The 27,065-nt window shown below is 48.7% G+C and overlaps 1 protein-coding gene across 2 annotated transcripts in view; it reads right to left on the minus strand.

Moving 5' to 3' along the window:
* Positions 2,934 to 27,065, minus strand: part of LSS (lanosterol synthase (2,3-oxidosqualene-lanosterol cyclase)) — a 32,176-nt gene continuing 8,044 nt past the window's right edge. For both annotated transcript variants that reach the window (XM_018052364.1, XM_018052368.1), the window contains 13 exons: positions 26,085 to 26,182; positions 25,800 to 25,827; positions 24,184 to 24,240; positions 23,491 to 23,562; positions 23,172 to 23,222; positions 22,502 to 22,651; positions 22,103 to 22,199; positions 21,296 to 21,401; positions 7,498 to 7,563; positions 7,028 to 7,108; positions 6,346 to 6,516; positions 5,510 to 5,588; positions 2,934 to 5,035 (listed from right to left, as the gene is read on the minus strand). In XM_018052364.1, the coding sequence (XP_017907853.1) occupies positions 4,904 to 5,035; positions 5,510 to 5,588; positions 6,346 to 6,516; positions 7,028 to 7,108; positions 7,498 to 7,563; positions 21,296 to 21,401; positions 22,103 to 22,199; positions 22,502 to 22,651; positions 23,172 to 23,222; positions 23,491 to 23,562; positions 24,184 to 24,240; positions 25,800 to 25,827; positions 26,085 to 26,182 (1,188 nt within the window). In that variant the 3' untranslated portion in view covers positions 2,934 to 4,903. The remainder of the gene's footprint in view (positions 5,036 to 5,509; positions 5,589 to 6,345; positions 6,517 to 7,027; positions 7,109 to 7,497; positions 7,564 to 21,295; positions 21,402 to 22,102; positions 22,200 to 22,501; positions 22,652 to 23,171; positions 23,223 to 23,490; positions 23,563 to 24,183; positions 24,241 to 25,799; positions 25,828 to 26,084; positions 26,183 to 27,065) is intronic.

Here is a 27,065-nt window from a genome sequence, read left to right on the forward strand (position 1 = left end):
GATGTGTCATGCTTTTCATCCAACATGACAATCCTTGCCTTTTAACCAGAATGTTTAGCCCTTTACAGTTAGTACAATTATTTGTATTGGTGGTGTATGTCTTACTAGTGTTTTGGGGCTGCCATAACAAAACACCACAGTCTGGGTGACTTAACAGAAATTAATTTTCTCAGGGTTCTGGAAGCTAGAGGTCCAGTTCAGTTCAGTTCAGTTGCTCAGTCATGTCCAACTCTTTGCGACCCCATGAATCACAGCACACCAGGCCTCCCTGTCCATCAAGACAAGGGTATTAGCAGGGCTGGACCCTCCTACGGCAATTGCATGCAGACAACTGCCCACCGGGTCCTCATGTGGGCTTTCCTCAGCGTGTGCTCTGGTGTGTCTCTCTCTTAAGGACACCAGTCCTTCTGAATCAGGGGCTCACCCTTACAACCATATTTAACCTTATCTTCTTAAAGGCCCCATCTCCAGGTGCAGCATCATATGAATGGTACTGTGCCCAGTCTCTCAGTTGTGTCGACTCCTGCAACCCCATGGACTGTAACCCACCAGACTCCTGTGCCCATGGAATCTTACAGGTAAGGATACTGGAGGGGTGTGCCATTTTCCACTCCAGGGGCTCTTCCTTACCCAAGGATCAAACCAGAGTCTTGTATCTTCTGCGTGGGCAGGCAGATTCTTTACCACTAGTGCTGAGAACCCTATCATATGCACAGAGAGGGCCACATTTCAGTGCATAAGAGTGGGGTTCAAGTCTATCATCTTATTTGTTTTCTATGTGTCCCATCTGTTCTTTTTCTCATCTTCTTTTGAGCTGTTTTACCTACCTTCTTCGTTTACTGGCTGTACCTCTTTCATTTTTACTGGCTTACTATAGGGGTGACAGCAGGTTTCTTTTACTCATCCCAGTCTACCTTTAAGCAATAAACCACTTCACATACAGGTGGGAATCTCCATCCACCTTTAACATCCTATTATTGTTGTCACGTGTTTTACTTCTCCTTATGTCAGAAACACCATTTGGGGAGGTCTTCTATCCTTACCACACACCACCTGGTGCTTTTCATTCTCTGGAGATCAGTTTCCATCCAGCATCTCTTTCCTGCACCAAACAACCTGCTGCTGCTGCTGCTGCTGCTGCTAAGTCGCTTCAGTCGTGTCTGACTCTGTGCGACCCCACAGACTCCCCTGTCCCTGACACTTCTCAAAGGCAAGGCTGCTGGACAACTCCTTCAGCATTTGTTCATCTGGAAAAGGTCTACTCTGCTTTCATTTCCATTTTCTTTGAATACAGAGTTTAAGGGTTTTTTTCTTTTCCTTTTGACATTTTGAAGAAGTCATTTCACTGTGCTCTCCTCCTGAGAAGTCATTTTTCATTCTTGTCTTTGCTGATACATAAAATGCCTGGTTTTTATTTTTTGGTGCTGCTGGGTCTTTGTTGCTTTTCAGGCTTTTCTCTAGTTGTGGTGAGCCAGGACTACTCTCTGGTTGCAGCGGTGCACAAGCTTCTCATTGCGGTGGTCTCTCTTACTATGGAGCATGGGCTCTAGGGTATGTGGGCTCAGTGGGTGTGACTTGCAGGCTCTAGAGTATGGGCTTCAGCAGTTGCAGCTTCTGGGCTCTAGAGCACAGGATCAATAGTTGTGGTGCACGGGCTTAGCTGCTCTGCAGCATGTGGGATCTTCCTGTATCAGGGATCAAACCTGTGTCTCCTGCATTGGAAGGTAGATTCTTTACCACTGAGATACCAGGGAAGCCTAACTTGCCTGTTTTGCTTGCTTTTAAGCTGTATTCATCCTTAGTTTTCATCATCAATTACCATGAGCCTTGAAGTGGGTTTTACTTGGGCTTTTTGGTCTGTGAGTATCCTGCTACATGTGAGTTGGGCTTCATGAATGTGAGCTTCTATGTATCATATTTGGGGAAATTTCAGCCACAGTTACTTAAGTATTTTGCTGCCTGCCTCCTGCCCTTCCTCCCCACTTCCTAGGACTCAGATTACACAGGGTGGACCACTCACTATTATCCAATAGGCCACTGAAGCTCTGCTCATTTTTTAATGTCTTCTGGCCACCTTCAAGGCGTTTCAGTGTCTGTCTACTCCTGGAAGACCCGAGGGCAGGCCCTGATCCTCAGTCTTCCCGAGAAATGGGGGGTGTCAGGGAACACAGGGCCGAAGGCTCGCTCTGTCCTGCACCCATGAATATCCTAGCTGTGGGGCAGGCACCCAAGTCTGCCTGAAGCCGCCAAAGCAGCTGCTCTGCAGTGATGGCAATGTAGGTCTCAGTCAGCCCCCATGTGGTACTTTCCCATGGGGAAGCCTGAAGTCATGTACCAATAATAGGCTCATAGAAACTAATGGGTGAATCATTTTCACTAAAGAAAACAAGTAACTCTGAAGTTACCAGTATCACCCTAACCTTGAGTGAAGAAAGGAGCGTCTGTAGAACAGCAGCAGAAATTCCCAGTGAAAAACGCAACCTTGAGGTGCGTTTTTCCAAGTGAAAAAAGCAACCAATGTCAGGACTGCCTGCCCCAGGGCACCTAGGAAGTTTCCTGAGCTCTCCAGAGCTGCGTCTCTAGCTGCCAACATGGACATTTCCAAGGGCAGTTCCTGTGATCCTGCTGCGACCCAGACGCCTTATGGAGAAGAGAAGAACTCAGCTGCCCCTCCCCACAAGCAGGGAGAAAGCCGAGCCAGGAGCTTGGAGGCTGACACCACCAAGCAAGTCAAGCAACGTCCCTCCCAGTCCCCTTTGACTTTCTGGCCTGCATGTCCCCTTGTCTTATGCTTCTAACCTTTTTTTTTTTTAAACAACGAGAGTCATAAATAAAACTTTTTACTGCAGATGGAGAGATGAAACTAAATCAAGCAGGCCAATTAACCTGTAAGTAGTTGCTGCGAACTGAGAGAATGAGGACGCCACCATTGATGGCATCAGTTTTTAGACATTTTTATTACTAGAAAAAAATTCAGATCTATGTATCAACATTGGTTATGCTCAGTAAGGAAAGTACTTTCTTGGAGGCACATTTTTATTATGCATTAAGCACTTTTGGTTAGAGAATCCCTCAAAGGGTCAGATCTGGTTTATGTCCTGGTGAACATTCAGATTTTGCTCCCAATAACCAAAAGAAAAGCAATGTGAATCAAGACCCATTAATCCTTCACCCAGGATAGAGAACTTGATTTTTAATCAGGCTGAGGCAAGTATTTCTCCCTCAGATAACTAGAGTGCCTCCTGCGTATCTTGTGCAGTTCTTTTTTCCCTGAGACTGAGGGGTGGTGGTCCAATGTCCACCATGGGGCGTGAAGGACGAGTCCATGACTGCTCCCAGGACAAGACAAGAGCACTACGTGCCTCTGCCTAGGGGCTGGATCTGGGCACTAAGGTAATTGGTGAGATAGGTGGCTTCCAATAATGTTTCAGTACAAAGGTGGAGTTCATTTCTTTTCGGGATGCTTAGTGTTTTGTCCAGTGACCCAGTCATGCCTGGCAGTATCCACTGCCAGGAGCAAACTGGTAAACCATCATCTGCTGCTGGAACAAGAGCAAAGTGGACGGGTCCCAAAGGGTCCAGCACGGCACCTTCAGCAACATAAACACTCATTTAAAAGTGCCTGCAGAGAGTGTTGACATTCAACCAGCACAGCTAGACAACACTAGGTGCCAGTGGGGCTGTTGGTAGAGCAGCAGGACCTGCCTGCCTACCTGTGCCCAGGCCCTACAAGGCTTGAAGCAGGAGGACCACCACCTGGGGTAGTTGTGGGGAGGGGGAATGGGGCAGCTCAGTAAAAGGCTCCTCGCAGGCGAGCCCCAGACAAACATCAGGGACAGCACTGGGGGTCCCAGGCCCGGCAGGAGCAAGGCCACAGGGTGCAAGCCTCTGAGAGACCTTCAGGGTTCCCGGCAGGAATGGTGGGAGCAGGGGGGCATCCAGGCGTCTCTAGCTGTCTGAGGGAGAGCACTTGGCTGGGGGAGCGTGGCTGAGGCTGCCATCAGAAGGGGAGGTGGTACCTCTATGGGTCACTCCAGCCCTGGGGTGGGCGAGAAGCAGGTGGGGCCCGGGGGGTGACACAAGGCCTGGTTCTGGCCCTCATTAAAGCTCTATGTCTTCACAGCCACATTCCTAGGAACCCTGCGCATGTGAGCTGCCCATCCTCGTAGGTCAGAAGCAATTCCAGGACTCAGACTTTCCAACCTGAGCCCGAAGTCCATGCATGCCAAACCAGAGGCATTTAGAAGCCAGAGGAGAACTGAGAGGCAGCACCCTGGAGGAGGCATGAGGGTCGTCCCCATGTGGGGCCACTCACGACCCTCACCCCGAGTTAGCTCAGGTTTCTGCTTTCCTCATTAGGAGACAACTCTAACCTCTGGAGGTAGCCATGCTGGCGCCCCACAAGCTGGCTGAATCTCGACCTGGGGCAGGGCCAGCGTACAGCATCTGGCTCTCCTCTGAGCAGCCCTGGACACTCATCAAATCTGGTCCCAATCCCGGAGGGCCCAACCGGCCTCGGTGAACAGCAAGGCCCAGCCTCTCCTGCTGGGGTGTGAGACTAGCAGGTCCCTCAGCCAGAGAGAGAGTTAGGCAGAGCCAGTCCTCGGCGGCAAGATACATACGAGGCGTAGCCGCTGGTCTCCCGAACTCAGCGGTTGGTCAGGAAAGCTCCCAGCCCTACCCACAGCGAGGCCAGGTACCGCTCCAGGCGGTTCCACAAAAGCAACACGCTGGATACGCTCCCCTCACCAGTGCTCCTCTAGCCAGAAACTGCTCCAGCAGCTGGAAATCGAGTCTGAAGGCCCCACCCCCGCAGCAGTCCCCACCCCACCCCGCCCAAACCTCCCCTGGAACTCGGAAGACCAGCACCCCCCTACCCACCCAGGCACCCGCAGGCGTGCTCTCAAGGGTGGCCAGCGAGGGCGCTCTCAGGGTGCAGACGGGAGAAGCGCCCGAGGGCCCAGACGGGGAAGACGTTTCTGTAGCTAGTGTAGCTGATGGCGCAGGACTTGTTGAAGACGCCACTGATGTTCTCCTGAAAGGACACAAGGGTTAACACAGTGGCTCCACTAGGTGAACAGCTCCCTGAACCCAACCCTGACCTCAGCAGGGGGCCTACCACCACCCCCGCCCCCCCACCTCTAGGACCCCAGGCCCTGCAGCAAACCTCAGCCTGGGCCACCAGCCCCTCGCAGGCTCATCTGGACTCAGCTGAGGGAGGTCAGCCTCCCCTAACCCCATGCCCTCCTACCCTTCCTTTTCAGTGAGGAGCCACTGGTTCAGCCCAAGGTGTCTTAGCCATGAGCTTCTCTCCTCCAGCCCTTCCCTGACACCACCAGCCCTAACACCAGCCAGTGCTTTGTGTGCACCAGCCCAGGCCATTAGGACCTGCCACCATCACAGACCTGCTTCCAACCCTAGTGATGTTTGCGAGGCCCAAACCCCCCAGGGGAAACCCCGCCCACAGGCCATGAGGGGCATGGGGCCCTGTTGGGGGAGCCACACGTACCTGGGGCCAGTCCCCATTCGGCAGCTGCTTTTCAAGCAGGTAGCTGACTCCTCTCTCCAGGGCCGCCACGTCAGGGTGCCTGGGGGAGAGGGGCATTGAACACTCCTGCCGCCCCCCTGCATGAGACCCCCCTCCGGCAGGGTCCTCAGGCTCACACAGCCAAGCAGAAGGACAAGGATGAGAAACGCTGCCAGATGATGGACACCCTGAACCTCCAGGCCCACTGGGAACAGTTAGTCCTCCAGACATCCCAAGGAGCGGGAATGCCACTGGGATGGAGACGAAGGGGCAGGAGGGCAGCCCACCTGTGGCCAAGAGAGCTGTCCCTGCCATGAGCAGTGCTTTCCTGTCCACCTGGCCACTGGTCCTCAGGGCCTAACCTCGCTCGCTGCCACATGAGGCACCAGGAGGTGCGATGGCTCAGGTCACGGTGCAGCCTGTCTGCCCCTGCCCACACCCTTGGCCTTCCTCTGACGGGTTTAGGGAGGTTTCCCAATGGCCCCAAATCCAACAGGGGGCACAGACTGGGGCACCACATACACGTCCATGTGCATGACTCTGCATGTGCGTGTCATGTGTGCACATGCCTGAGTACGTTTGCGACGCAGAGCCGCTGCAGGTGCTGCCACACAGTCATGCCCTGACAGCCCTGTGCCCTGGCTGACCTTGTTCAGAGGCCTTTTGCAGGACCCACCACCTGGCCCTGTGAACCTGTCACCTAGGAAGGTGGCCCATAGGTCTCCCCCTCCCTCCGCTGCCGTGCCCATCCTGGCTGCCGGCTCACTGTCCCTCCTCCACCTGACCCCGCAGCTCCGGGACAGGCCTCAAGCCCCCACCTGACAGCCATCAGCCCCATCAGGGCCCAGCATGTGTTGTGGATCTGGGACTGGGCACTCTGCACATAGCGACGCTGCTCGCAGGACTCGAAGTCTTCCCCCCAGCCTCCATCTGCCATCTGTCGGGACAGCAGGAAATCACAGGCCCGGGAGATCTCTGCACAGGCAACCCTGCAGAGACAGAAGACGCACAGCCATCACTCTGGGCAGGATCCCTGTCCCTCCTCACCCTAGCCAGGCTTCCTTGGGTAATGGAGACGGGGGTGTGGGACCCTGCACTCAGCACACCAGAGGGGAGGTGAAAGGGACAGAGGTACCAGCATCACAGGATTTTGGGAGATGACCAGACAGCGGCAGATGGGCTCCCGCACGTGACACAACCCAGCCTGGCCAGACTCCTGGCCTGTGGCTGCTCCTGCTCCAGCCCAGGTGTGGGACTTGGGTGGGGCAGGTGAGCTGGGGGAGGGCAGAAGGCCGAAGGCTTCCTGTCCCACACCCGCAAGGAGGCTCTGCAGAGCAGCGAGGCACAGGACCTCATACATTTTTCTGGAAAACTGATCTCTCACTGTTTAAAAGCATGTAAAAAACAACCCCAAAGTCAAACATCAGAGGAAGAAACCCCCCAGCAGAGTATTATGCTGAGAAGACCCCCTCCCACCACAGGGCAAATGCCTGCACTCACCCATTATGGTAGGTGTGCCCCATGCAGGCGAAGGCTTCCAGCCCAAACCAGGCGCCGTACGTGAAGCACACACCCCAGGAGCTGGAGGAAGACAAGGGGGAACAGCCCGGTCCCTGAGTTCTCAGCAGGGCACCAGACAACAGGCTGCAGGCACCTCCAGCACCCTCTGGAGTGCAGGGAGGGGCTGCATCTGTTTCCAAGGAAAACATCCATAAGCCTTCAACACGGAGACAGACCCGCCCAACCTGGCCTCCACAGACGGCTCCAGAAGCCAGATCCAAGCCCAGAGGAAGTGGGTGAGGAGCCATCAGGCCACCAAGTACTTCCAACGCCCTTGGCTACACTGCCCAGCAAAACGCTGAGCAGTGACTGTGGGGGAAGGCCCAGGAGCATGTCCAGAGACTTCTGGGCAGCACAGTGACCCCTTCCCACCCCTGCGCCTGGCATCTGCACCCACAGGCAGCACTCACCCTTCCCAGGAGCCATCAGGCCTCTGTTTCTGCCGACAGAACTGCAAGCCCCGCTCGAGGGTCTCCCTGCAACACAGTGGGACGTCGCGCTGTCCATTCCAGCAAAGCAGCAGTGCACCTGCTGCCCTACCCGACATGCTGCCGCCTCAGAGGCATGAACATCACTCAGTCAGTTCAGTCGCTCGGTCGTGTCCGACTCTTTGCGACCCCATGGACTGCAGCACTCCAGGCTGCTTTCAACCACCAGCTCCCGGAGTTTGCTCAAACTCATGTCCATCAAGTTGGTGATGCCATCCAACCATCTCATCCTCTGTCGTCCCCTTCTCCTCCTGCCTTCAATCTTTCCCAGCATCAGGGTCTTTTCCAACGAGTCAGTTCTCATCAAGTGGCCAAAGTACTGGAGTTTCAGCTTCAGCATCACTCCTTCCAGTGAATATTCAGGACTGATTTCCTTTAGGATTCAATGGTTGGATCTCTTTGCAGTCCAAGAGACTCTTAAGAATCTTCTTCAACACCACAGTTCAAAAGCATTAATTCTTCGGTGCTCAGCTTTCTTTATGGTCCAGCTCTCACATCCATACGTGACGACTGGAAAAATCATAGCTTTGACTAGATGGACATTTGCTAGCAAAGTAATGTCTCTGCTTTTTAATATGCTGTCTAGGTTGGTCATGCCTTTTCTTCCAAGAAGCAAGCATCTTTTAATCCCATGGCTGCAGTCACCATCTGCAGTGGTTTTGGAGCCCAGTGTTTCACATGACATACTCTGCATATAAGTTAAATGAGTAAGCTGACAATGTACAGCCTTGACACACTCCCTCCCCAATTTGGAACCAGTCCATTGTTCCATGTCTGGTTCTAACTGTTGCTTCTTGACCTGCATACAGATTTCTCAGGAGGCAGGTCAGGTGGTCTGGTATTCTCATCTCTTGAAGAATTTTCCAGTTTGTTGTGATCCACACAGTCAAAGGCTTTGGCATAATCAATAAAACAGAAGTAAAAGTTTTTCTGGAACTCTCTTGCTTTTTCAATGATCCAACAATGTTGGCAATTTGATCTCTACTTCCTCTGCCTTTTCTAAATCCACCTTGAACATCTGGAAGTTCATGATTCATGCACTATTGAAGCCTGGCTTGGAGACTTTTGAGCATTACTTTGCTAGCATGTGAGATGCGTGCAATTGTGCAGTAGTTTGAGCATTCTTTGGCATTGCCTTCCTTTGAGATTGGAATGAAAACTGACCTTTTCCAGTCCTGTGTCTACTGCTCAGTTTTTCAAATTTGCTGGCATACTGAGTGCAGCACTTTCACAGCATCATCTTTTAGGATTTGAAATAGCTTAGCTGGAATTCCATCACCTACACTAGCTTTGTTGGTAGTGATGCTTCCTAAGGCCCACTTGACTTTGCATTCTAGGATGTCTGGCTCTAGCTGAGTGATCACACCATTGTGGTTTTCTGGGTCATTAAGATCTTTTTATATAGTTCTTCTGTGTATTCCAGACACCTCTTCTTAATATCTTCAGCTTCTGTTAGGTCCATACCATTTCTGTTCTTTATTGTGCCCAATATGAGCATGATCTCCCTTAAAATACATAAAATAAGTATAAGCATGATCTTCCTTAAAATATGTAATGACAAATGGTTCATAGAGGAGATATGAAAGAACAGCGATCACAGGTCACAGGAGGAGAGTGAAGAGGCAGATAAAGGAGCAAATGAAGGAGAGAAAATCTCAGGGACAAGCCCATAAGAGAAGCAGGTACAAAGGGGATCAGTGTCACCAAAAACAGGGTCAGTGATATAGATAGGTTTAAGTCACACAAATGAAATTTTCTAAATAAACATAAAGTGAGAGAGAAAATGATACATTCAGAGGGCAGAGAAGGTCCATCACAGGCCTAACTGATACTTCTGAAGCAGACCGGGTTCTCTGAAAAGGCTAGAGGTGAAGGTATACATACAACCTCAGGATGACTCACCCCCCACAATGCTCACTTGCCCCCAGGCACTCAGCCCATGTCATCCTTGAGTGGTGGCCCATAACCTGCATGTAGCCCGCTGACCCTGCAAGTTGACGGTCACTGCCTCCAGCTCCCCTTGACTGGTGGATGGACTGCCTGGCGCTACTGGACCCACCCTTGCTGGTTCTCATGGAGCCACTGTACAGAAGCCCCTGTGTCAGGAACTCAAGGGTGGCTCCAGCCAGCAGTCAGCAAGGACATGGGGCCTGGGGCCAACAACCCACAGGGGATGGAAACAGGCCAACAACCGCACGCATTTGGGGCAGACCCCAGTTGAGGCTCAGGTGAGGCCCCCACACTGCCAGCATCCTGACGGCCACCTAGAGAAATCCAGAGCAGGGGCCCCAGCTCAGCCGTGCCCAGACTCCTGACCCACAGAAACTATGAGGTGATAAACGTGTGTTGCTTTGGGTGACCAAGTCTGTCATAATACTGTCACCCAGCAAGAGGTACTAGTACAAAGGATGAAGGAACAAATAAATAACTTCAGCAATGAAAAGAGTGATATGACTCTAGTTTTAGCAGAAATTAAAAAGTGAAAAAAAGAAAAACATATACATTTGGAAACTTAGACAAAACGTACAAATTACTCAGAATATTAACTTATCAAAACTGCCTCAAGAATAAAGGGCCTGAATAGTCCTACAACTACTAAAGATATGCATAAAAAACAAACTTTGCCCAGAAAAAGAACTCCAGGTCTAGACATTTGATAAGTGAATTCTATTGAATCACCAAGAACAATCATTCTAATCTTACACAAACTCTTCTAGGGAATAGAAAGAGGAAGGAAGGTTTTCCCTGGTTCATTCTGGGAGCTCAATGTAAGCTTCTCAATCAGCCAGATAAGAGTGATGCGGTAAAGTAAAAACTTCAGACTGTTCATTAATGGACACAGATGGCAAGCTTCCAAATGTCATCCTTAATGGAGAAATACTAGAAGCATTGTCCTTCAAAATCAGGAAAGATGCCACTGTTACCAGTTCTGCTAAGCAAAATACTAAAGGTCTCAGCCAGGGCAATGAAACAAGAAAATGGATTACACGCCTATAGATTGAAAGGAAAAATATGTCATTTATAAGCTTTCTCTAAGAGAAAACCCAAAAGAATCTATAAGCAATTATTCAGAACAGGAAGAGTTGTCCAGATGGATTCACTGGTGAATTCTACCAAACATTTGAGGAAGAAATTATACCACCTCTACAATCTCTTCCAAAGACCAGAACAGGGAATTCTGCCTTATTCACTTGATGAGCACAGCATACTAAAAACAAATAAGGAGATTATAAGAAAGGAAAACTATAGATCAGTATCTCTCAGTAGCACAGGCATTATAAAATTCCTAAATAAAATATTAGCAAATCCAATCTAATCATGTATGAAAAGAATTACATATCACAAGTGAGATTTATCCCAGGTATGAAACAACTGGTTCAACACTGAAAAATCTAATAATGCAATCTATCAAATCAACAGGCTAAAGAATAGAAATCACATGACCAAATAAACAGGTATAGAAGAAATATTTACCAAAATCTAACACTTACTCATGATAAAAAAAAAAAAACTTTCAGCAAGCTAGGGACAGAAAGGAAGTTCCTCAAGTTCCTCAACTTGATAAAGGGCAGCCAAAAAAACCTATAGCTAATATCATAATAGTGGTGAGAAACTAGATGCTTTCCTGCCAAATCAGGAACAAGAATGTCTACTCTCAGCACTGATATTCAACTCCGTATGGGAAGTCCTAGCTAAAGCAACAGGACAAGAAAAGGAAATAAAAGGGATACATATTGGGGATGAAGAAATAAAACTGTCTTTGGTTATAGATTACCTGATTATTTACCTAGAAAATCCCAAAGACTCAACCAAAAAACTATTGGAACTACTAAATAATTATACCGAGGTTGCAGGATACAAGATTAATATACAATAGACAATTGTTTTCCTACCACAATGAACAATTCAATTCTGAAATTAAAATCACAATACCCATTATGTTAGCACCAAAAAATTTTTAATGCAAAGAGTGAATCTGAATGTAAACTGTGGACTTGGGATGACAATAATGTGTTGATACTGGTTCATCAATTGTAAATTAAAAAAAGATGTACCAAATTAATGTAGGATATTAATAACAGGGAAACAAGGTGGGAGGGAAGTAGCTAAACAGGAACCCTCTATGCAATCTCTGTAAACCTAAGACTGCTACATAAGACAAAGTGTATTAAAAACTTCATAAAGTTAAGGAAACTGTCTAGCTAGAAGATCAATATCAAAATCAATTGCAGATGATCCTGGAAAGATGGCAGGGCAGGCAGCACAGGGGTCCCTCTCCCACCAGGATGACAGCTGCACTGGCAGAATGTGTCCAACATGACTATTCTGGAAGCCCAACAACTGTTGAAGGACTGGAAGGTAACTGTTCTCAGCTCTTATCACAGAAGCACTACCCATCCCCTACCCCAGGGCTTAGCAGGCAGCTGTGCATGTGCCTTGGAGCATCTGCGCATGTGCCTTGGAGCATCTGCAGGACCCAGGGTGGGCTTCCCTGGTGGGTCAGACAGTAAAAGAGTCTGCCTGTGATGTGGGAGACCTGGGTTCAATCCCTGGGTTGGGAAGATCTCCTAGAGGAGGGCATAACAACCCACTCCAGTATTCCTGCCTGGAGAATCCCCATGGATAGAGGAGCCTGGCAGACTACAGTCCATGGGGTTACACAGAGTTGGACACGACTGAGCAACTAAGCACAGCACAGCACAAGAGAGTTTTCTCCTATGTGGGAGGACTTACTGCAACTTCTTATTTCTCAAACTTTGGTCAGAGACTATCAGAGAATTATGATTAACATTATAATTGGTTAAATTTTTAAAAAGAAAGACTATTGTGTATTGATACTTTGGGTTAGCAGTTCACAAACTTTAACTATCTATGAATCATCTGGGATGTTATATAAATGCAGGCTCTAGCTTAGGAGGTCTAGGACAGGCCCAAGTGGATGGGCCCATTTCAAAGAGTGCCCAGAGACCGGGATGTGTGTCCTACACCATGACTAGGGACATAACACTTGAAAGGGCCTGGGCGCAATGTGCTACCTGTGCCAGTGCCTCTCCTCCTAGCGGGCCTGGATTTCCTGGCTGTTTGACAAGCCCACCTTAAAAAGTGCTGGCGGAGCCCCACTGAGGTGCAGCCCAACTTGTCTGACCTTTAACCTATTCCTGTTTTCTCACCACTTCAATATCCTTTTTCTTTATGGTGAAGGACTCCATTCTTTGACCTAGCAAAGATACAGGCACCTGTGTTTTTAGGGTTTTTTTTAAAGAAGTTTTATTGATATATAATTGACATATGATATATTACTTGAAGTATATAATCTAGTTAAGTTCTACTACATGTATACACTTGAGAAAGCATCGTCATACTGAGGACAATGGACAAACCATCCCCCTAATGTGTCCTTATGCTCCTGATGCTCCCTCCACCCTCTGGAAACCAATGATCTGCTTCCATTACAAAGATCAATCTGTCTTTTCTAGAGTTCTAAAGAAAAAGAATCATAAGCATGTAAAAGAAAAGAAAATGTATATATTATCTATACCTATATCTATGTAAAGAAATAGTATACACCTTCAATTTTATCCATTATTTATTGATTTGTTATAGATTCATTTATCTATATGCAAAAGAATACTCAAACTACTGCACAACTGCACTCATCTCACATGCTAGTAAAGTAATGCTCAAAATTCTGCAAGCCAGGCTTTAGCAATACATGAACTGTGAATTCCCTGATGTGCAAGCTGGTTTTATAAAAGGCAGAGGAACCAGAGATCCAATTGCCAACATCTGCTGGATCATGGAAAACGCAAGAGAGTTCCAGAAAAACATCTATTTCTGCTTTATTGACTATGCCAAAGCCTTTGACTGTGTGGATCACAATAAACTGTGGAAAATTCTGAAAGAGATGGGAATACCAGACCACCTAACCTGCCTCTTGAGAAATCTGTATGCAGGTCAGGAAGCAAGTTAGAACTAGACATGGAACAATAGACTGGTTCCAAATAGGAAAAGGAGTATGTCAAAGCTGTATATTGTCACCCTGCTTATTTAACTTATATGCAGAGTACATCATGAGAAGCGCTGGACTGGAGGAAACACAAACTGGAATCAAGATTGCCCAGAGAAATATCAATAACCTCAGATATGCAGATGACACCACCCTTATGGCAGAAAGTGAAGAGGAGCTAAAAAGCCTCTTGATGAAAGTGAAAGAGGAGAGTGAAAAAGTTGGCTTAAAGCTCAACATTCAGAAAACGAAGATCATGGCACCTGGTCCCATCACTTCATGGGAAATAGATGGGGAAACAGTGGAAACAGTATCAGACTTTATTTTTTTAGGCTCCAAAATCACTGCAGATGGTGACTGCAGCCATGAAATCCAAGATTACTCCTTGGAACAAAAGTTATGACCAACCTAGATAGCATATTCAAAAGCAGAGATATTACTTTGCCAACTAAGGTCCGTCTAGTCAAGGCTATGGTTTTTCCTGTGGTCATGTATGGATGTGAGAGTTGGACTGTGAAGAAGGCTGAGCGCTGAAGAATTGATGCTTTTGAACTGTGGTGTTGGAGAAGACTCTTGAGAGTCCCTTGGACTGCAAGGAGATCCAACCAGTCCATTCTGAAAGAGATCAGCCCTGGGATTTCTTTGGAAGGAATGATGCTAAAGCTGAAGCTCCAGTACTTTGGCCACCTCATGCGAAGAGTTGACTCATTGGAAAAGACTCTGATGCTGGGAGGGATTGAGGGCAGGAGGAGAAGGGGATGACTTAGGATGAGATGTCTGGATGGCATCATGGACTCGATGGACGTGAGTCTGAGTGAACTCCAGGAGATGGTGATGGACAGGGAGGCCTGGCGTGCTGCGATTCATGGGGTCGCAAAGAGTCAGACTGAAGCAACTGAACTGACCAACTGAACTGATATAGGTAATAGTTATTACTTATACTTAGTAAGTAAGTAAGTTATTACTTACTTATATATATAAGTAATAGTTTCATAAAGTACAAAATAGCATGCATGCATGGCATATACTGAAAACAAGAAACATATGTCCATTTACAAAACTTTTCTTTCAGTTAGTTCCATGGTTTTACATGCAAAGCTACAGGCAGTAATGTACACTGTATTTCTAAGGAATGACTGAACATGTTTGAAAATCACCTTTCTCATAGGATGGCAAATTGAGTGACAAAGGGCTGTGCACTAGTCAAACAGGCCAGCACAGCCACACCACCCTGCACACACAGTTGTAACTCCTCAAAGCCAGGTGCAACCACTCTCTGATAGGCCCCTGCTTTGCTGCCTTGTCTTTTCAGATTTCAGCCAGGGAGCAATCTCATAACTACTTGCAAGGCTGGGAATTCTGGTGGAGTTTTCAAAGATAGTCACAGCTGATAGCTGAGGCTGCCACCAGTTCAGAAGTTTTTCTCCCATCTTTCAAATCTTTATTCTGCCTACTCAACTCAGAGAGCAACCCCCTTCAGCAGCTATGTGGGGATCCTGCATCCCTGCCTGTTCAGTCCTTCCCACTCTAGCAGAGAACGCCAGGATGAACCCGTAGACACAAAGGAATCTCATAATGTAATTTTCAAAAAGCATATGGTTTAACTGTATTATGCAGAAAGAGTTCACAATCATTTGCTGTAGTTCACAGGCAACTATGCTATCCTCTAAGAGTGACAACTGGCTTCCCAGGTGGTGTAGTGGTAAAGAATATGCCTGCTGATGCAGGAGATGCAAGAGACATGGGCTTGTCCCGTGGGTCGGGATGATCCCTTGGAAGAGGAAATGGTGTTGCTGCTCCAGTATTCTCATCTGGAAAAACCCACGGACAGAGGAGCCTGGCAGGCTGTCCTGCCAGGATAAAAAAAAAAAGAGTCGAACATGACTAAGCAACTGAGCACACACACACACTTAAGAGTGACAACTGCCTTGCATCCTTTCTAGATAAGCTTTATAAGTTTTTGAAATTGAGAAAATAACATTTGAACTAATGAAGTTGAAACTACAGCATTTAAAAAAGAGGCTTTTCAAAGAAAATACAAACTGCCTATAGCAAGTTCCCTTGCCAAAACTGATTTGCAAAAGAGCTAAGCTTGTTCCTTTGTTTACAAAACTACAAGAAATAATACGGATGAAAAAAGTGGACTATATAGAAGTCGGATGTATGTTTTCAGTAGAAGGCATGAGGGATAAATATGCATTTTCATTCAAGGAGAAAAGAAAGTAATTTTGTTCTAAGGTAAAATGACTGTTCCAGAATAAAAAAGGAAAAAGGACAAAACCTGAATGGATGTAAAAGTCTATAGGTTTATAGCTTCTATAGGTTTATAGAAAAGGAATTATAAGATAGGAATTTAATGTTTAGTCAAGTCAACTAAGATTAGAATGGATTTTATGCTAGTTTTTTAAAAAGGGAGAATTTTAATGTCAAAATCACTGGTACAAAATTAGGATTTGTTTTTCTTTGTTAAAAGGATATTTTTCTTAGATTGTTGGTCTGATCTTAATAAGAAAGATTTTTGTTTACCTTTAATAATAATATGCCTAGGAAACTAAAATTCTATGATTTGTCTTGATCAGGTCTTTGATTACTTAAGAAAACTGAGTCTTCTCTACTAAAAGAAAGAAAAAAAATTTTTTTTCACTACTATCTAACTTTCATTATGTGTTAAATTTCATGGGAAATACTGTCAAATAAGAAGTGAGGCTGAACTTCTTTTTAGGAAATATTTATATGGAAATTATTAATATAAATATTCCAAAAAACACAGGCTTTCTTGGTGGCTCAGCAGTAAACAATCAGCCTGCAATGCAGGAGACACAGATTCGATCTCTGAGTTGGGAAAATCCCCTGGAGAAGGAAAAGGCAACCCACTCCACTATTCTTGGCTGAGAAATCCCATGGACAGAGGAGCCTGGCAGGCTGTGGTCCATGGGGTCACAAAAGAGTCACACGTGACTTAGCAACTAAACAACAATCAGAAATCATGAAATTCCCCAAAATCTGGTATGTCTTGATATAATGTCATCAGTCATAATACCAATTATTGTCATTTACAAACAGTTATTATTATTTTAAAATAGTTATTATTTGTTTTACTTTGCGGCTTTTGCAAAAATATTCCTGCAAAAGTGCTTCATCTTCAAAGAGATTCGTGGAAAAAACTCTGACAAGTCCTCTAGAATGAAGGTTTCTGACAAGTTAAGGATCAAAACACAGAATTGGGTAAAAATTTCTAGAACTCTGACGGAAAACTGGTGAATTCATAAAACTGATAACAAAAGATCAAGATCAACAAGCATTAATCACTGGAGACCAAATGAACTGATGAAGGTAATTATAATTTTTATAACTTAATTTAAAACTTAATTGCTCATTCTTTATCATTTCATTTTCTAAATTTAAAGAACCCCTTTTCTTCTCTTTTTGGAAATGGCAACCCATTCCAAGTATTCTTGCCTGGAGAATCCCATGGACGGAGGAGCTTGGTGGGCTACAGTCCACGGGTCGCAAAGAGTCAGACACAACTGAGCGACTTCACTCACTTCACTTTCTTCTCTTTTAAGCTATCTTTAAACAGCAATTTGGTAAACAGTTATCTTTTTCTCCCAGTCTGGTCCCCCCAGATCAAATTCTGAAACTCCTATTAAACATTCTAATTTTTCATTAACAATACATATTTGTGAAAGTTCAATACAAATCTGTTCCAGTAACAGGCCATAACCGGACAATTCCTTGGCTTGGCCTCTTAGCCTAAAGAGAAGCTGAAGGTCTAATCTGAGATTCCTCGTGAAAAGCTTCAGCAAAACAGATTTTTTAAAAATTACATGGTCAGTCACTATTCCAGTTACCCTTACATAAATAATCAGGACAAGTTTATTGAAAGTGGACTTGGGTATCTTTGACAGAAACGGAGGTTACTATGGATAGAAAAACTATTCTTCAATAATACACAATTATGTACATTAGATGGGAATACCAGACCACCTGACCTGCCCCTTGAGAAATCTGTATGCAGGTCAGGAAGCAACAGTTAGAACTGGACATGGAACAACAGACTGGTTCCAAATTGGGAAAGGAGTAACTTGGTTCCAAATTGGGAAAGGAGTAAATATACAAGGCTGTATATTGTCACCTTGCTTATTTAACTTATACGCAGAGTACATCATGAGAAACGCTGGGCTGGATGAACCACAAGCTGGAATCAAGACTGCCAGGAGAAATATCAATAAGCTCAGATATGCAGATGACACCACCCTTATGGCAGAAAGTGAAGAAGAACTAAAGAGCTTCTTGATGAGAGTGAAAGAGGAGAGTGAAAAAGCTGGCTTCAAGTTCAACATTCAGAAAACTAAGATCATGGCATCCAGTATCATCACTTCATGGCAAATAGATGGGGAAACAGTGGAAACAGTGGCTGACTTTATTTTGGGGGGGGGCTCCAAAATCACTGTAGATGGTAACTGCAGCCATAATATTAAAAGATGCTTGCCCCTTGGAAGAAAAGTTATGACCAACCTAGACAGCTTATTAAAAAGCAGAGACATTACTTTGTCAACAAAGGTCCATCTAGTCAAGGCTACGGTTTTTCCAGTAGTCGTGTATGGATGTGAGAGTTGGACTATAAAAAAAGCTGAGTGCCAAAGAATTGATGCTTTTGAACTGTGGTGTTGGAAAAGACTCTTGAGAGTCCCTTGGACTGCAAGGAAATCCAACCAGTCCATCCTAAAGGAGATCAGTCCTGGGTATTCACTAGAGGGACTGATGTTGAAGCTGAAACTCCAATAACTTGGCCACCTCATGCAAAGAACTGACTCATTGGAAAAGACCCTGATGCTGGGAAAGATTGAGGGCAGAAGGAAAAGGGGACGACAGAGGATGAAATGGTTGGATGGCATCACCAACTCAATGGACATGACTTTGGGTAAACTCCAGGAGTTGGTGATGGACAGGGAGGCCTGGCGTGCTGCAGTCCATGGGGTCGCAAGGAGTTGGACAGGACTGAGAGACTGAACTGAACTGAACTGATGTACATTAGATGCTAGTATCATTAACTGTCTTTGAAGTTTGTTTTCTAAGTGTACACTGGACTGAATCCTGAATTCTTCTGATTTCTTCCTGTATGTGGATAGAACTCTTCAAACTAACACTTCCAACTTTCTTCCATCTTCTGAGTTCACTACAAATGAATGCTACCCTTTTCTCAAACTTTGCAAGCAAAAGCTGGACAACTTGATACAAACTTCAACAGCTCATGCAAGGACAGTCTTCATGCCTATTGCTATGTGGCCACTCAGAGAGATCACCAGAGACTCACACTGAGAACCAGGACTATCTTATCTGATTGCCACACCTGTCCTCACTTCATCTGACAATGCTTTGAACCCAACACCTAGAAATTTTCTCAACGGGCTGCTCCCCAAACTCAGAAACTGAAATTATAATTTGCTTTAACTGTTACTCATTGCTTTCTTTTGTTTCCACAGAAATTCCTCTCACTGAATTACCAGATGGCTCAGATCATATAAAGGACTGATTTAGGTGGAAGCAAATGTGCAATACTGCCTCCTGAAGTAAAGCCCCCTATGTGCCTTTCCTACTGAGAAATGCTGAGGACATGCAGTTGCTGACACACTATATGTTACATAAACAATGTTTAAAGTTTCTGAAGGTTGAGTCAGAAAGCTAATACCTGAATCTGAGGATAACCCATCTGATTTACTTAACTGAATAAATTTTGGCTCTGGGAAATTTTTCAGTCTTGACCGTTGTTCTTTTTATAATTATCACATTAAACTCTTAATGGTTTTAAATGTCTGTCTGCAGCCACTCACATGCCAAATGCCAGCCATCAGAATGAGACAACGGGGTGAAATCTGCAGCAACCACATGAATGATGAACATCATGACTACATGGCCCTCCCACCTGTCAATTCAACTAATGAGAAAGGAGACACCAACGGTAGAGACAAAGAGTAATGTGGCACTGGCTGGTGATCCTCCCAGACAGCCAAGACAGTGACCGAAAAACCTGAGTGCAGCCTTGAAAATTCCCCAAGCAGACAAAACCAGCTTAATCATACACACTAATTTAGCTTAGTTTGTAGGTCCAACTTGATCTGGGTCATTTCTTGTTTACACCTCTGGAAATCATAAAGAAAACTTCTGAAACTTGATACAAAGTAAACACTGAAAATTTTAGTACTGTAAACCAATCATTGTGAAGAATAAACGTTCTGTTTTCTCACAATATAAGCTGCTTTATAACAATATATACCCAACTCTCATTCAGAGTTTTGGTTTGAGCACTCTTGGTTTGCAGACTGTTTTTTTGGTGTGTGCAAGATAAATTGTTACTAATTACTGCTTCAATGATTCACTGGTTTCCCTTTAGCTATTTAACAAAATAAAAACCTTTGACAAAATCCTGAACAAAATACTTACCAAATCCAACAATCTAGAAAAAGGAAAGCACATAATGACCAAGAATCATGGAACAATAGAATCATTCAAGGATGAAGGAAAATCTACAAACATTGCATAGAAGCCCCATAACACAGCAAGTCCACATCCACATCCTCAAGAAATGGGAACCTCTATGCCCCAAAAGACAAGTCTAAGGGGGTTCACTGCAGGATGGTTCATCATAACCCACTGAGAGGCCCCCAAAGATCCAGGACAGCACATGCATAAACAAAGCATGGGATCTGTATTCGACAGCGGAGACAGACGTGGGGTTCCACCTGGGATCACAGTAGGAAGGAGAACCAGGAGGGGAGCTTCTGGTAGCATGTTTGCTTGATATAGTCACATGGGTGTGTGGGTGAATACTTCATTATTCACCCAACGGCTACATGTAGGGTTTGTGCGCTTCTCTGAACACGTGCCGAACTTTACCAGGAAAAGTGTACGTCAAAATTCTATTATTTGAATACAGGTGGAGCATTCCTCACTTTATTGCGCTTTGCTTTATGAACTTTGCAGATACTATGTTTTTTTTTTTTACAAACTGAAGGTTCAAGGCAACCTTGCGTCGAACAAGTCTATCAGGGCCATTCTCCGACCGTATTTGCTCACTTCATGTCTCTCCCATTTTGGTAATTCTCACAATATTTCAAACTTTCTCATTACCATTATATATCAGTTGTGGTGATCTATAATCAGTAATCTTTGATGTTACTATTACAAAAACAATTCGACTCACTGAAGGCTAAGATGATGGTTAATATTTTTTAGCGATGAAGTGTTTTTAAATGATATGTACATTGTTATCTTAGATATAATTATATTGAACACTTAAAAGATTATAATACAGCATAAACATAAGTTTCAAATGCCCTGGGAAACCAAAAAATTCATGGGACCCACATTATACTGACATTTGCAGTGGCTGGAATTGAACCTGTGGTATCTCCCAGGCACACCTTCATGTGTCCTCTTTTAAAGTTATTAAGAAGATGCAAAGAATAGCTTTTCTGGTATAACTGTGCTACTCTGACCCCCAGTACACACATTTGATATACTTCAGGGCATACAGCTGGATCCAGAAGCATCTGAACCTCTTCTATTTTTAAATGAGTCTCATTCCAGACCCCCTTTCCGAGATGGGCCCCCCGCCCTAGCACCCAAGCGAGCTCTCAATGACATCAAGGTTGTCTGAGTTCTTGGCACCAAGTTAATGGCACCTGTTCTGCGTGGCCAAACACCCCTTACCTGATCTCCCTGGCCCTGTGGTCTGGGAACTGCTTGTGGAAAGTCTTCAGTGCCTGCATCACTGCTGAGGTGCACTCCACATACGTGTAGTCAATCATGATGTCCCCTGGAAAACGGAAGGAAAGACTGAGGCAATCCAGGCCACACCATGACACAGGAGAGTGCCATAACACGGTGCCTGACCGTCCTCCAGAGGAAAGGAGGAGACGCCACCGGCGACCAGCCTGGGGACATGGCCACCAGTGGGAGGGTGGCCCCAGTGCAGGTGGCCAGGCTGGTAGGAGGGTGGAAGAGCAGCGCGCACCCTAAAAAGGCCTGCATGGGAGCCCGCCTGCCAGCTGCAGGAGCCCAGCAAACGGAGACCCAGAGGAGGGCACAGGGTGCACACGGACCACACCTGAGAGGACACGGGTGAGCAGTCCCACCATCACCTCCCTTCACGGGCTCCCTGAGGAGTGCTCAGGAGACAGGCCGGCCCTCATGGAACACAGAGCAGAGCAGGAGTGGCCCAGGCTCAGACCCGAGAGCTCCAGTGAGTCCCACCCACCTCTGAGAGGCAGACTGCAGCTTTTCTATCTACCACCAGGGTCACCACACCCTTGGAAGGTGAGGAGCCCAGACAGTTCTGGTGTTTGGGGGCTCCTCAGAGCATCTGCCCACATGCACCTCACCCGCCAGCGGTTGGTTGGTACTGCGCACCACCCCCCACCCCCAAGCAGGAAAAGAGCTCCAGGCGCTGGCAGGAGGGCCCGCCTTGGACACGTGGGGGCCCTGAGTCCATGGCCACGTGACAGGTCGACTACTCACCGAAGACCTCGGAGGGGTTCAGAAGCTCCAGAAGGTGTCCCCCACGCTTGGTCTCGTAGGTGGCAAACCCTCCGTCGGGGTTTCTCATGCTCAGCAACTAAAACCAGCGAAAGAAGGTCCTGAGAATCCGTGCAAGGCAAGGAGCCGAGGAGCAGCCCAGACCTTGGGTGCCCAGAACAGTGGGCACTTTGTCAACCAGGCACCCTGGGACCACCTGGGATCCCTTCCCAGCACACACATGCTTATCACTCATAAATCACATACGCACCACCAAACGAGCCATCTCCATGTAAAACCTGGATAAGATCTGGATATGTTAAGAGGATCTGTGGTTGGGTGGCCAAGACTCGGCATGCCCAGCACCCTCGGGGATAGGAGCCCCACACCCAGCAGCCTCACCACAGCCACAGCGTCGAAAAGCCGCTCTTGTGGAACATGATTGGTAACAAAGGGACACTTTTCCTGCAGGAGGAGGATGGACTTCAAGGCCTCAGCCGTGCAGTCGGCCACGATCCAGCCACAGTCCAGTGTGCTGAAGCTGAAACCACCCTGTAAAGTGCGGGGCTGTAAGGGTGGAGGCCACAGCACCTTGCCCGCCCTCGCAGGGCTGATGCCTGACCATCATGGGGAAGTGCGGCCCCAGCCCCAGGCCACACACATGCAGACAGGCCTCCAGCTTCCAGCACAAGGACTACAGCCTCTACCAGGCAGGCCCCACCTCAGGAAGGGCAAAAGCAGCCGCTGTGAGGTGGCGGCAGTGGCCGTGTTGACGCCCCACACGCTGCAGGAACGACCCAGCCAGCCCTGCCCTCCTCCCTGTTAAACATCTGACAGCTTGTTTAACGTCTGCACATACTGCTTAGTGCACGTATGTGTGACGTGATGCAGTGAAACCCCCTCAGCTCAGCTACTGGGTTTGTGCATGACTCCATGATCAGGAATATCATGGGTGTCCCAGTGGAACCCCACCCTGTGCGTCTATCAGAGCAGGAAGCCCCAGAGGCTGGGAGCAACTCCTCCTCACAGGCAAGGTCCAGCTAAACAGGGCCGGTGGTGCGGGGCATGGTACCTTGCTCATCTGGCGGTAGTACTTCTGGTAGTCGGGGAGATTGTCTGGCACCTGGGAAGCACACAGGGAAAGCAGGGGGGGGAATGCATCACTGCCCTACTGGACACATGCAGACAGGGGCAGGAGGGGCCAGCACAGTGGGAGGTGCAGAGACCCAGGACTGCTGCCCTCTCGGTCACCAGCACCGGAGGAATCCCCCCCCAGGCAGCACCCCCTGGCCCACTCCCCCCATCTGCAATCGGGCACACTCTGAGCAGGAGATGGCAGAGGGAAGGAGGGAGCCCTACCTGTGGGAGGCACGGGCCGGGCTTGGCCTTACCTGCGAGATCCGGAGATACTCATGTGCCTTTTGCAGGCATGACCAAAACTCCGGCCTGTGTTGTGCACCTGCCTGGAAAAGAGAAAAGGGGCTGAGATGCTCGGCAGCATATGTCTGCACCGTGGCTGGTCCCTGGACGCTACTGGTGACACCCAGCCACTCCCGGGAGCCAGGGCAAACCCCCCAAGTCTCAGTGGGCTTGGGTTCTACCACCAAGTCAGCAGGACGTGGCGAAGCAATTAAGCAGGCTTCTCCACCACACCCAGCCCCAGCCCACCACACACACCTGTCTGTCTAAGGCAGGCTGCTACATGGCCCACACCTCTTCTTAGGGCTCCCCATCCTGCCAACCTCATTCTTCATTCCCACCAGCATGAAAACATGCTCCTATTTCTCTCCAGCATGTACTCAGAAGTATCCACAATGAGCTGTTTGGGCACTGAGAGGGCCTGGAGCCCACGGTCCCTTCCTAAAGACCCCACCACCTCATCACCTCAGGAACCGCCCCCCAAGGGTCCCTGTCCCTGGAGCCTTCAAACACCACCAACCCCCACCCCGCAACCCAGAGTTGCCAGGCAAGAGGCTCAGAGCTCAGCTGAAGGGAAGGTCAGGGCCAGCAGGCACCATGTCTGCTGGATGCAGGGGTGGACACACAGTAAGGGCAGCTGGAGAATGACGGACAATGCCATATACCTCCAGCAAAGCCTGGATGGCGAACGCGGTGTCCCAGATCTGTGAGCCATTGGTGCCCTGTGGAGAAAGGATAACGTTACAGCTGCCTCTCCCGCACTCCACCCCAACTTCCTGGATCCCACAGGTGCCCAGAGGCTCAAAGAGGGTGCAGGGGCCTCCACAAGATTCTGAAGAGGTGGGAGCCCAGTTGATCCCTGACCCCAGGCTCTGGGCTCTGCACTCTGACACCCACAGGAGCCTGAGCAGGTGGTCCAGCAGACAGGCATGGGTCAGGTAGCCCCACCTGCCTTCGTCAGAATATCAGCCAGGGCAGGGCTTCTCAGGGCACTTCCAGGATTTGGATGCTATGGCCTCCACTGCCCGCCCATCCAGCAGCATGGAGCCCAGACAGATTGGTGGCCCTCAGCGGCCCCAGACATCATGGCCTTGCCAGACAATGTGTGGAAAGAAAGGACACGACCAAGACAGCCCCAGGCCACAAAAACCTGATCTGATCAAGCCCTGATCAGATCAGGGCACAGAGCAGGCAGAAGGCGGACACCCTCGGGACAAATGGCCCAGGAGAGGAGGACACCCGGAGACTGTAGGACGAAGGTGACATTAAGGGTCAGCCTCCTGGGTCAAATCGTGATACCAGCGAACCCACAGCACAGCCCCACCGCAGGCTGCCATGAGATCCAGGGGACGGCATGGCAGTTCCGTCAGAACCAGAAGCTCCAGGGCTGGAGGCTCATCACCTTCCTCAGCTTCGAGGGTTTTGGGGTACTTCACGTAAGACTGGCAGTGTGGGGCCCAGGCAACTAGAATAGGGGCTTGAATGCTGGAAGAAGGGCCAGGAAGCTGGAAGAGAGGCTTGAGCACCCTTAGCAAGGGCGCCTGGGCAGGTGGTCTGTGCTGGGCAGGGTCAGGCTCACGTGCACCCATCCCAAAGGGTCCAGCACTTAGTGTGACCCAAGGACATTGCTGGGGGCGCCCTGTTCCACACTGAGTGACACCATAGCAAAGCCCAAGAGCTCCTGGCTGGCTGCCTCTGGGGCCCCTGCTGCCAGGACAGGACCGGGTCAGCCCAGGCCGCCCTGTGACCCGCAGCCTCACCCCCAGGGCCATGCATAGAACACAAGTGGGGGGAACATCATCTACAGCATCTAAACACTGGAAACCAGCAAAGAGCACAAACAGCCCACCCACAGGGAGCACGTCTCAGGACCCCGAAGAGGGGCTCAGCGCCAGGAGGCTGGGGAGGGCAGGGGCTCTCCTCTGACTGTCCTGACCCCGCCAGCCAGACCCCGTGTGCAAGCTGCACACCCCGTGTGCGTCCAGCAGCAGTCGGCTAGTGCCAAGAACCCCCTGCGGCCTTCATCCCCTCTGAGCTGCGGCTGAGTGACCTCAGTGTACAGACCACTCCCACAGGGTGGCTGCCAGCCCTTGGTTCTCCCACCACCCCAGGGACCCGTCAACATTCCTGCCAGACGGCACCCACCCAGGAGGGCCCAGCACCACCCCTCAGACACAGGCTCTCAAGCCAACAGGCTATGTGGGGAGGAGAGACCAGGGATGCGAACAAACCCAAGACAGGGATGGTGGCAAGGACGCAGCTTCAGCCTCACTGCCCTCACCTGCATCTTCATGCCGTCGAGGCCCAGCCTACAGGGAGGGGGAGAATGACCTGGGTCAGGGAGCACAGGCAGTGCCAGACATCAGGGGCCCAGAGTCCATATCCGAAGAGTATCCCGCCCAAGCAGCATGGGACACGCAAGGATGGCTTCCCCCATACCCAGCATGGAGGGTCCAATGGGGGAAGAGGCCCCCCTGGAATGCAGACTGAGGGACACACAGGCTGTGCCCACCTGCCCCCAGACAGGCCAGCACTCGGCTCTTGGCTTCACCTCCCACACACTCACCAGAGGTAATCAGGAATCCTGGACACGTGCTCCTGGAAGACAGCAGAAGCCGGCCCGTCTACATGCCAGCGCACGAGCATGTTGATGGTTTTCGAGATCTGCAGGAGACAGCCTGGTCAGGGCCCTGCCCCACACCCACCGGGTTCCTGGGCTTAAGGGCTGCGGCACCAGCACAGCCTTGCTCTGACCACTTTCCCAAGCACTCTCTGCTTCCAGGCCCCGAGATAAAAAATCCAGGCTGCAGCAAGGGGCCAAGGCAGGTGTGCCTGGAGCGAGGGGGCACTGCAGCAGGGAAAAGACAGGGTGACCCACAGAGGGGACGCAAGCTAGCCAGCGAGTGAGCAGGACTGCCACGAGGTGACAGACAAGGTGGAGACCCTGCATGCGCGCCTGGGGTGTGGGGTGTCCTGAGCTGTTCGAGATAACTTGGGACCGAGGGCAGAGCTGTCTGGGGGGCATGGGAGAGACTTGAAAGTGAGACGAGCGAGCCAGGGCCTGTTGCTCAAAGCAGAAGTTCTAGGGACACAACCCTTCTACCCCAAGAGATGACAAATCAAGGTCTAACTTGTTTATGCAGCACTAAGAGCCCACACAGAAACCCCTAGTGTTGAAAGGGAAACACTCGGCCTTTCAGTGGAGCAGTGGTGGTTTACGGCCCCAGGTAACATGTGGCCCAGCAAACACCTGCCAGCAGGGTCAAGGATGTGGGTCACACGGTGGACCCGTGGGCTTACCTAGCATGGAGGTCGCAGCCTGCCCCCTGGTTCACATAACTCTGCCTCTTGTACCTGTCGCCCTAAGGCTGCTGGCCATCAACTGACCCTGTGATGGCTGCCTGGGCGCACACAAGAGGCAAAACCAGGTCAGGAGCCCAGAGGCTCAGTGAAGCGAGAGTCTGGAGCCAGCAGGCTCATCAGGAGTCAGGAATGGAAACAAGCACAGGGGCCCTCCAAAGGAGAAGAAGGAGGCCAGCGGTGGGTC

Source organism: Capra hircus, chromosome 1, assembly GCF_001704415.2.
Source record: "Capra hircus breed San Clemente chromosome 1, ASM170441v1, whole genome shotgun sequence".
Classification (NCBI taxonomy): Eukaryota; Metazoa; Chordata; class Mammalia; order Artiodactyla; family Bovidae; genus Capra; species Capra hircus.